Below are 9,656 nucleotides of genomic sequence, written 5' to 3'. Positions count from 1 at the left end.
GCGTGCGTCCTAAGCCAGTCGCTGCAGCCTGAACCCTCTCTCCAGCAGCCCCGGAAGACATTTGCAGGAAGTCTTCAATGGTGCATTGAGAGAAACAAACCAGGAGTACTGCCACGCGAGGAAACGAGCTTTCCGCGTTCTACGGTGTGTCGGCGTGAATCCGTTCCGTGAAACACTCCAAGCGCAGTCCTTTCCACCAGTCAGACACTCACCCGTCTCTTGCTGTCCAAAGCGGCTCTGGATAAGAAGCAAACTCCGGCTGCCGTAGGCAGGTTTGCCGTCCAACAAAAAGCGCAGGTGATCCAGATCGCTGTCGACGCTCGCGGGCGTGTGTTTCTTCGCTCGTCGCTCGCCAAGCTGTCACAGTGCACAAACAGCAGGGATGCGGCGGTGGAAGGTTGTCTTTGTTCTCCGGCTAAAAAATACTCGCCCTTTGACAGCATTTCCGTGTCTCTGCAACGCCTTGGTGGTGGGCGAGCGTACCCGCACTTTCGCACACTGTTTGCAGGGGCGTTCGCTTTGTCGGCTGTGTAGGCCGGGCGTCGCGCGCATGCTCGGAGGAGCCGCGGCCTGCTGCGAAAGAAACGGTGGAGCTTCAATCAGAGGAAAAAGGAGATTCAGGTCTGTTGGTTTTTATTGCAAGGCGTTCGCGCGAAGTGCTTGTGACTGGCTCTGAGCGCGTTCTCCTCCTCGCCCGCATTTGGTTCGTGCCCGGGCATCGTTCGCTTTGCTGAGAAATCCCGGGAGCCCTCCGGTCGATTCTGTCACACCTGGCTCAAACCTTTTGTCTACGCGTTCAACTAGCTGTCTCGAAGGAACTCGCGTTTGCTTCTCAAAATTGTGTGCCTTCCGGTAATTCTTCTTTCACGACCGGACAACTCGCCGGCACAGGCCTCCTTGTCTTGCAGCCCCCTGGACTGCGCCGGCGCGTCCGTCCGGCAGCCCGACGGGGCCTTGAGTTGGCTATTTCCTTCAGCGCAGATCGCCTTTTTCGTTGCTCAACATTTTTCATGAAGCGATCACAAGGACAGCCCTCTTTTAAGTTCCAAAGACCTCGCCCTGGCGCTCTGCGCGCCTTTCCACCGAGTGTACGGACAAACCCGCAGCGCGGCAGACTCTCTTTTCATCGTCCCATCTCGCGCTCACAAAACGAAATCCAGCGTACCAGCGACATGAATCCTCCCAGACTTCCGCCCGCGCGTCGGGCAAGCGGTGGGCCGCAACGCTCGCAGGAACCCGCCTCGGCTGCGCCGTCGCATGTCGCTGCTCGCCAGTCTCGAGATTCGTCTCCAGCACCCCTTTCCCTCTCGGTAGGAAGGCCCGCAGCTTCTTCAATCACCGACTCCTCTCGCTGCGCCATCTCGCGTCTGCAGATGACTCGGAAGGCTTCCGGGTCGCCGGAAGCGCCAGGCGCCGGCCGGACGTCTCGCGTCTGGGCTCGGGTGTCTGTACACCTGGGTGTCTCGACGTTGCTCGCCTGCGCCGCTCTTTTTCTCGCCACGCCAGAACGCACCTCGGCGGTGGCCCCTGCTGGGATTACTGTCGGTGCGCCTTCGCCGCCTCGGCGCTTGTCGCCGGGCGGCGAGCTGCCGCAGGCGCTGGAGGAATTCCTCCAAGTCAGCGGCGGGATGAGCCTCTTCATCGGCATCTTGCTTACTCTCACCGGCAGCGTCATGATGGCGGGAGGCAGTACCATGATGAAAGTCGGCCTGCACTTGGACTCGGAGGGAACCAAAAACGCCACGTCGCTCATGTGTGAACCCATGTGGCTCTCGGGCTTTGCGGGTGAGGCTCCAGTCTTTGGGGCGCTCTGGGGTTGTAACAGTTTGGGATATGCACTGACTGCTGTCTCGGTTAGAACACACACAGACACACACGCACCGCCCGGCCGCGCTAATAGGACGATTACTCTCGCCCGATCTAGGGGTTCAGGTGTTCAGTGGTGTCCTGTTCGACGGGAGGGGGGGGGGGTTAGGTGGGGCTCGACATTTCGCTTCTCACTTGAATGCGTCTGAGGCGCCGCTGGGGCAGTTCCCAAGCGCCTCGTGCGTTTGAGTGGGCGTGGGAACACGGATCGGTCTTTGCGTCCTCGGAGGTACCTCCGCACCGGCTTAATCACCAAAAGAGGCGACAGGCGGGCGGCTCTTTTGAGACTGCGCGACGTCTGGCGTTTGTTCGGCCAGAGCGAAGAAAAGGAGTCGAGGACCGTTGCGTTCACCCTGGCTGTAACAGAACATTATCGTCCTGCTCCATTGTTTCCACTGCAAAACACTTTTCTTCGCCAAACCGCTGTGCAGTCTGCATTCCCATGTGTGCTTTTCGGACACTGCCTCTCTCTGCGCACCTGGACTGTTTTCACAGCGTACACCTTTGGTGCTCTGATGCACGTCGTGGCCCTCGCCTTCGCACCCGCGAGTGTCCTGGCGCCCATGAACTCCATCGGACTCATTGCCAATGCCATCACCGCAGCTGTAAGTCCTTTCTCATGCCATGTACACATTCAAATACCTCTCTATATATATATATAGATATATATATATGCATGTATGTATTCACGTGTTTGCTTACCGCTGCAGACGTCGATTTGTGCCTGGAAAGGCTCACCTGGAGGAAATAGTGGACTCCATCTGCGGGTGTATGTCCGGCCCGAGGCTTGCGTTTGCATCCTGTTGCATCTGCAGAGCGCGTTTTTGTGTGGTGCGCTGTCTTCTCACCCCAGACTGTTCTGAAGGAACCGTTTGGTTTCCAGGAGTTCCTTTTCACCGGGGGGACGGCTTTGGGAGTGACTCTGTGCGCCTGCGCGACACTGCTTCCCCACGACCAGTTCGTGAACATGGGCAGCGACACAGTGATGTCGGAGAAAGACTTGGCTCTGTACAGCTGGCGAGACCCGTGGTATCTGGCCTACCTCGCCTGCTGCGTCGTGCCAGGCTTCGGCACACTCATCTACGTGAATTCAGAAGAGAGTGCGGCGCTCGAGGAGCAAGAACGCTACATGATGGCTTCGCCTCGGGCCAACATGAAGCGCATCGAACTCGCCCGCCTGAGTGCCTCGCAGGCAAGCTCCGGGGCTGGTGTGGACGGAAACGTCGTAAATCTCGCCGCTTTGAGCAACTCAGAAAACCCAGGCGGCGCCACTCAGGCAACGCTGAAATCCAAAATTCTCAGGTGCGTCGGGCGGCCGGGTGTATGTGCAGATGGGGCGCGAGGCTAGGGGCAGCACAAGGCGGAACAGGAAGGGGCCGTAATTTGTGTCTTTTTTGGCGCCGCCTCTTCGTTCGCGATTTTCGTGGACCTGCTCGGAATCAGCCTCTCGTGGATACTTTTGCGTACTTTCCGTGAGAGGGAAAGCGTCTCTTTGTCTTCTCCGACGGAGGAGGGAAGTCGCCCAGACAAAAAGGAGTGCGTGCGGGGAACTAAAAACACAGCGGCGTCTTCTAGCTCGTGTGGACGCCGCTGTGAAGCGAAGGCAGCGGGGTCTGGGTGTTGGGTTGCACGTTTTTTCGCCCACTTGAAATCTCCATCTTTGTGAACACCATGCATTTCGAGAAGCTCAGGAAAAGCACCGGCGGGGCGCCCGTGCTCTCTCTCTGTGTCAGAAAACGACTGCTTCCTGTTTATAATGATATATGCGTATGTGAGCAAGGTCGACTGAGGTGTATGCGCACTGGGCCAAGGGTTTGCATTGAATTTCGCTACTGTCCTGCGGCGTGTCTTCACAGAGACATTCAGGGAGGCGGAGACGACTCGCACTGCGCTCTGCTTGACGAGGGCACCCAGCAGCAATCCCCGGGAAAGAAAACCGTCCCCTATTCGCGGTGTATCGGTGAGTGAAACCTTTTTCAAAGAGTCCGTCACTTTCGAAGGCACTCCCCTTCCCTCTGTGAAGGACGTCGCTGTCGTGTTTTCCCTTCTCTGACAGGCCTGTGCTACGGCTTTCTCGCGGGGCTGACTGGCGCCCAATGCGTCCTGGAGCTGAAGGAACTCGCTGCATGCGTCCACGTAAGCTCATGTGGGAGAAGAATCGCGACGAACTTGATCCATTATGATCCTTTCTCGTTCTCTCTCGTGCACAACCGCTGTATGTGGACAGCTGAACGTGAGCTTTTCTGCATGATATGCAAGTGTGCTTGTGCAAAGATGGGACTAGGCAAGAACTTCTTTTGCTCGGCTGCAGCCGAACACCGGAGAGAGGCCAGCCCTTCTCTACGAGGCCTGCTTACACTGTTCAGCTGCGGCTCTAAGGGAGAGTGACTCTTCGGCCACGCAGAAATCCTTCTACACCCCGACCTCCACGTATACCTACACATGTATACAAATATATATATATATATATATAGGTATATATACATATGTATATATGCCCGCATAGGTAGGCATATAAGTTTGTCACCGATCCCTGTACATCACAAGATTTGTAGTTCTTCGTGTGCCGCCTTATAGATGGAGATTTTCCGAGTGACTGTGGAGGGATTGATATCCTTTGCGGCGAAACACGGTCTCATGGCTTCAGAATCTCGACATTTTTTTGCGTGCAGAGCGGCATGGACGATCCTGCGATATGGCACCATCCGCAGCCGTACCTCGTCATCGTCTTCCTCGTGGCCTCCGTGTGGACTCAAGTAGGTCCATGCCTGGGGTGCGCGCATCTGCTAGCATCTAAGGATATCATTGTAAAAATAATTTTCAACATGCACATACATGCACATACACACGTACATACACATCCGAATATATACAGGTATATGCATAAATATATATATATATATATAAATACATCTGTGAGGTTGCTACGTGGCAGCTTCTGTCGCAAAAAAAGTGGGATTAGCGAATCACGAAGATGCATGAAAACTCGAAGCTTTTCCATTCCTTTTCTGTCCTCAGATCCACTTCCTCAATCTCGGCCTGGCCCGCGGCGAAGCGACACTCGTTGTTCCGACGTACTACGTCAGCTGGACGTTCTTCGGTACCCTGGGCGGTGAGGCATCTTCTCTTTCTGCGAGAGAAATTTCAAAAAACTGTGGCCTGCCGTGCTTTTTCCTATCCCCATGGGACGCGGATCCTCTGATCCACATGCACATACACCTGCGTCTCTTGTGGTACGCATATGTGTTACATCTAAACTATACACTTGTCTAGGTGCTCATGCATGTAGGTGTAGATAGACCCGGATGTTTGATGCACGTCCCTATCCCTCTGTCCACGGCGGCTCCAAAATAAGGCAGGAACTCTGCCAAGTGCAGCATCGTCTTTTCTTTTCCTTCTCCGTTTCAGACACGGGAGACTTGCCGAACCTCACATACATCATTAGAGTCCTGTTTACAGCATCTCCTCTCGCTGGTGTCTATACATTTCAATCTTGTACGAGGTGAACACGTAGTTCTGTGACTGTGTTCCCATATGCATCTGTGTGAAAATGTACACATGTGTAGATATAGACACTGTATATATGTATGCATTTCTTGTGGTTTTGCTTCCCTGCGTGGAAATGGAGAAACGACTGTGGGAGCGTTGCGGTGTCTTCGGTGTTTGTTTCTTCTCGTTGAGACGCGCGGCCTGTGAGGCGCACGGAAAGCCGCAGGGGATTTTGACCCTTTCAGTTTCGGTGAGAAATTCCGTTTTGTCTTTTCAGGTTTCGCCAAATTCCACGAGATCCAAGGTTTTAGCGTGGGCGCCATCACCCTCTTTGGCCTCGGTTTCGGTCTGACGATTCTCTGCATCGCGATCCTCGCTGTGCAGGAAATGACCGTTCTGTACGTACACCTGAGGGAAGGGGAAGAACGGGAGCGAGAGAGGACGACAGAGACGCCCGTCAAGATTCCGATTTCGTCCGCGTCCCTCTGACTTCTCGCGGAAGCTCGAAGGGGTTCAGGTGGATGCACACTTTGGCGTTCGCTCAACGGAGCATCGCGACTGGAACTCTTTTTGGTGCCGCAGTGAGCTCTGGTCGAGCACGGGAAAGGCGAGAACACGAGCATCGCACCTCTGTTTTTCTCTCGAGTTTCTGTTTTCTCGCAGTCTTCTCTCTCGCGATTGCGAGCAATCGGTTCTTTCCCTCTCCACAGAGGCGCGGCTTCTCATCTTTAACCATGGGGACCAACCCCGTGCGGACGACAATACTTTCTTTAATTCGTTCTTCAATCATCGAAACTTTTCACTTTATACATTTTCTTAATGTTTAAAAATAGACAGAGATCGGCGTTGATCATCTCACATGCTTCCCACCTTTCGTCTCTGCTCCGTGTCGTTTTCTTTTCAGGCGACGCTACGTCGATGAACGCGTCCCCGACTTACCGGAGGCAGAACTTGACCTGGTGAGGACATTCTCGAAATTTTTTATTTGACAATTTGAAAACGTTTCCGTAGGAAACCTTATTTTAAAGGTTTGCGGTATATCTCGTGTCTGCCTCTCGTTTGACTGAGGAGGCGGGCCTCTCCCAAGCAACCTCTCCATCTCTCCCAAGCAACCTCTCCATCTCTCCCAACTGAATCATGCCCAGCTCGCCCTCCCAGTCGTCTCTACGACTCTCTGCTGGACAGCCGGCATATACATACGGCAACATAGAAACACACATCCAAACACGCACACGCAAACATATATACATATATATATATATATATATGCGTATATATATATATATATGATTATAGATGTAGACCCGTACAAATAGCGATAACTGTCGTCTACACATGTTGTGCTTCATTCAACTCTCTCTCTCTCTCTCTCTCTATATATATATATATATGTCTGTAGTTTGATGTAGCTCTGTTTTTGAGTTTGTCTCTGTGGGGCGAGGCGGACTCGATTTCCCTGTTGTGTCGACTTTTTGCGCGTTCGGCAGCCGACGCAAGAGCTGCAGGAGCAACAGCTGGCGAAGCAGGTGACACTGGCGATGGGGCTTTTCCCCTTCTCGATGCTTGGACGAACAGTCGGCCGCAAGAGGTTCCGACCTCTCTATCAACGCTTTCGCCGTACCCGATCTACCGCGTCCGACACGGCGCTTAACGACTCTTACGGCGAACTCACTCTCAGCTCCGCAGGCGTGGGCGCCTACACTCTACCGCACAACCTCCACTTCAACCGCAATTCGGAGGTAAAAAAATGGCTCTTCCACTGCGCGTCCACCCCCCTCGAGAAAATAGAACAGTCAACTGCACATTTCTATCTGGAGACATACGTGCATACATGTATGCTTACATGTGAACAGAAAACAGGCGTCCACGCCTTCTTTTACACACATCTACTTCTACTTCTACCTATATAGATCTACTCGTAATATATATCTATACTCATATATATATATATATATATATATATATACCATGTCTGTTTTGTGTTTGCTTTTTGCTCGCATGGAAGAAGAGGTTGTAAATATAGTGATCTCTCAGTGGGTGAATTTCATCAAAGCATCTCTGTGTATATATGTATATATATATATGTTGACATCTCTATATGAATTAGCTCGTTTCGGTGACGCGACGCGCATTGCGACTGCTCGCGTGTTCCTCGCACTTCGCTTTCGGATCGAGAACACAGACCTGTCTCCCTCTCTCTAGTTTCTCTCTGGCGTGCTCTCCTCCTTCCTCTTTCGCATCTTTCTCTTTTCATCTCACTTCTCCTTCTCTCTCTTTTTAGAGTCTGACGTGGGATTCTAGGACGCGCCGTGAGCATACTTTCGAGCGTGCGCGCGCGGAGAGCCTGGGACCGTCGCCTTTTTCTCGCCACTTGGCAGCTGCGGGGCGTCAGAACAGCGAGAATTCGACGCTGGCCGCTACCACTCTGGGGAAGTCTGTCGCGACTGAGAGACGCGGCGAAAAAGAAGAAGAGAGACGCGTGCACCGCGTGTCCCTGACGGACTCTCACAGACCGACAGCGTCCAGCTCCAGGTCGCCCTTTCCAGGATCTGCCGGCGTCGTGGCGAGTCCGGCCGGGGTTTCTCGGACTCCCTCAGGTGCGCTGACGGCGGGCCGAAAGCTCAGCCAAATCCGCCGCAAAGTCGGGGAGCGGGTGTGGAGGGATTTCCGGCTCGGCGTACACAACCTTTATGATGTTTTCCAAGCCCCAGACAGAGCAGATCGCGCGTCAAACGCCGCGGCTCAAGGGCTCTCCTCTTTCGTAGTGAATACTCAGGAACACATTCCACAACGCCGTAGATATGCATGCGTATACGTATATACATAATATACACATGTGTATGTATGTGGGTAGCTGCAAATCCTTTTTCGTACAGGTGTGGACTTGGGAAATAGGCACTCGTATTTTCACCTACAGGGTGGATACCTTGATATGCATATATATATATATATATATATATATATGAAAGCGGTAGGGGCCAGGCGAAGGAGACTTTTATCTTGCGGTGTACTTCCAGTGTTTCCTTCCGGTGTCTCCGCTGAGACTTGTTCTGTGCCTCGTGAGATTTTGTTTCCTCGTGCAGATGCAAGTCGCGTGACGGGGCGCGTTGCCTGGGAGGTGAAGCCGCAACCGACCGTCGAGTTCCGCATGACCCCCCTCGCTCGCAACGCTGGAGGGGTAGGGCCAAATCCAAAAATCGGACGTTCCTCGAAAAGACGTGATCTTCCTCCGTCACATGCGGTTCTCTCAACACCTATATATATATATATATATATATGCGCCTATTTTGATGGGTTATGGATGTGCGATTCTATCCGCGTGTATGCATGGCGTGGCTGTCTGAATTTTGTCGTTCATGCACTTTTTACAAGATATTGTGTGCTCCGGGTTCCTTGTGTGGAGACATCTCTGGAAGGCGCAGGATCGGTTTGGAGATTTTTTGCGTGACTCGATGAGAATGGGCCTTTCCCTCGCCATACATCTTGTTTGGGGGATCGCGGCACGGCCATCTGAAACACGTCTTTTGAGTTTTCTTTGCGACTGTTGTGCTTTTCGCAGATGCAGGGTTCGTTGGCTTCGCCGACTGCCGCTCCGGCGGCTGTGCTCTACTCCGCAGTGCCTCAGTACGCCCCGCCCTCTCGGCAGGCGTCGAACGGTGTTTGAGAGGAAGACTTTTTTAAAGGGGACAGAAAGGTGTAGCTAGCCTTCTATATGTCCCCGCGGGCCGCGTGATAGTCTCGCATGTGCACAAAACGGAAGATCGGAGAAAGAGTTTCTCCTAGTGCACCCGTAGGACACAGGGACCGGCCTTTTGGACTCAGGAAAGCCTTCTTCAGAAACATCTCCCTGCCGTCCTGTACAGAGAGATCCACAAAAACAGATACAAAGCCTATCATGAATATAAATTTTTATCGAGTTGTATGTCCACAGACATTTCCACACGTCTACTTTTGAATAGAAATGCATGCCAGTATGTAGGCGGATGCGTTCCCCACATCAGCCCTGCGTGAAAGCGTCGCGGTGCGTGCGTCCACGGGAGAATGAGCCTCCATGCTTCGACCTTTGAAAAAGTACACCTTTCTCTAAGCGCTGAGCCTGTCGAATGCTCAAAAGAGGAGAAAAGGAAGTTTGAAGTTCGCAGGTAGCGTGTCCCCACGTTCTCGCGCCGTGTTTGATGTTTATCTGGAAGGCCGTAGACACTGCTGTGTGGACACCGCGCGAACGCGTGCACGGACTTCCATATCTGCCCCCCAACTACTGGCCTATGAATGACAGTTCGATATACCTGTATAAATTCTCA

The 9,656-nt window shown here is 53.0% G+C and overlaps 1 protein-coding gene across 1 annotated transcript; it reads left to right on the top strand.

Moving 5' to 3' along the window:
- Positions 1-1,373: 1,373 nt before the first annotated feature.
- NCLIV_056130 (conserved hypothetical protein) lies at positions 1,374-9,019 on the top strand (the record flags this gene model as incomplete). The annotated part of the gene is made up of 13 exons (XM_003885168.1): positions 1,374-1,785; positions 2,362-2,471; positions 2,720-3,168; positions 3,723-3,826; positions 3,923-4,002; positions 4,539-4,622; positions 4,885-4,978; positions 5,633-5,753; positions 6,260-6,314; positions 6,843-7,094; positions 7,637-7,952; positions 8,439-8,533; positions 8,915-9,019. The coding sequence occupies 13 exons, from the start codon at positions 1,374-1,376 to the stop codon at positions 9,017-9,019; spliced, it is 2,277 nt and encodes a 758-aa protein (XP_003885217.1).
- Positions 9,020-9,656: the final 637 nt, after the last annotated feature.

This window comes from Neospora caninum, chromosome XI, assembly GCF_000208865.1.
Source record: "Neospora caninum Liverpool complete genome, chromosome XI".
NCBI lineage: Eukaryota > Apicomplexa > Conoidasida > Eucoccidiorida > Sarcocystidae > Neospora > Neospora caninum.
The sequence above is the reverse complement of the archived record's forward strand: the minus strand, read 5'-3'. Positions and strand labels throughout refer to the sequence as shown.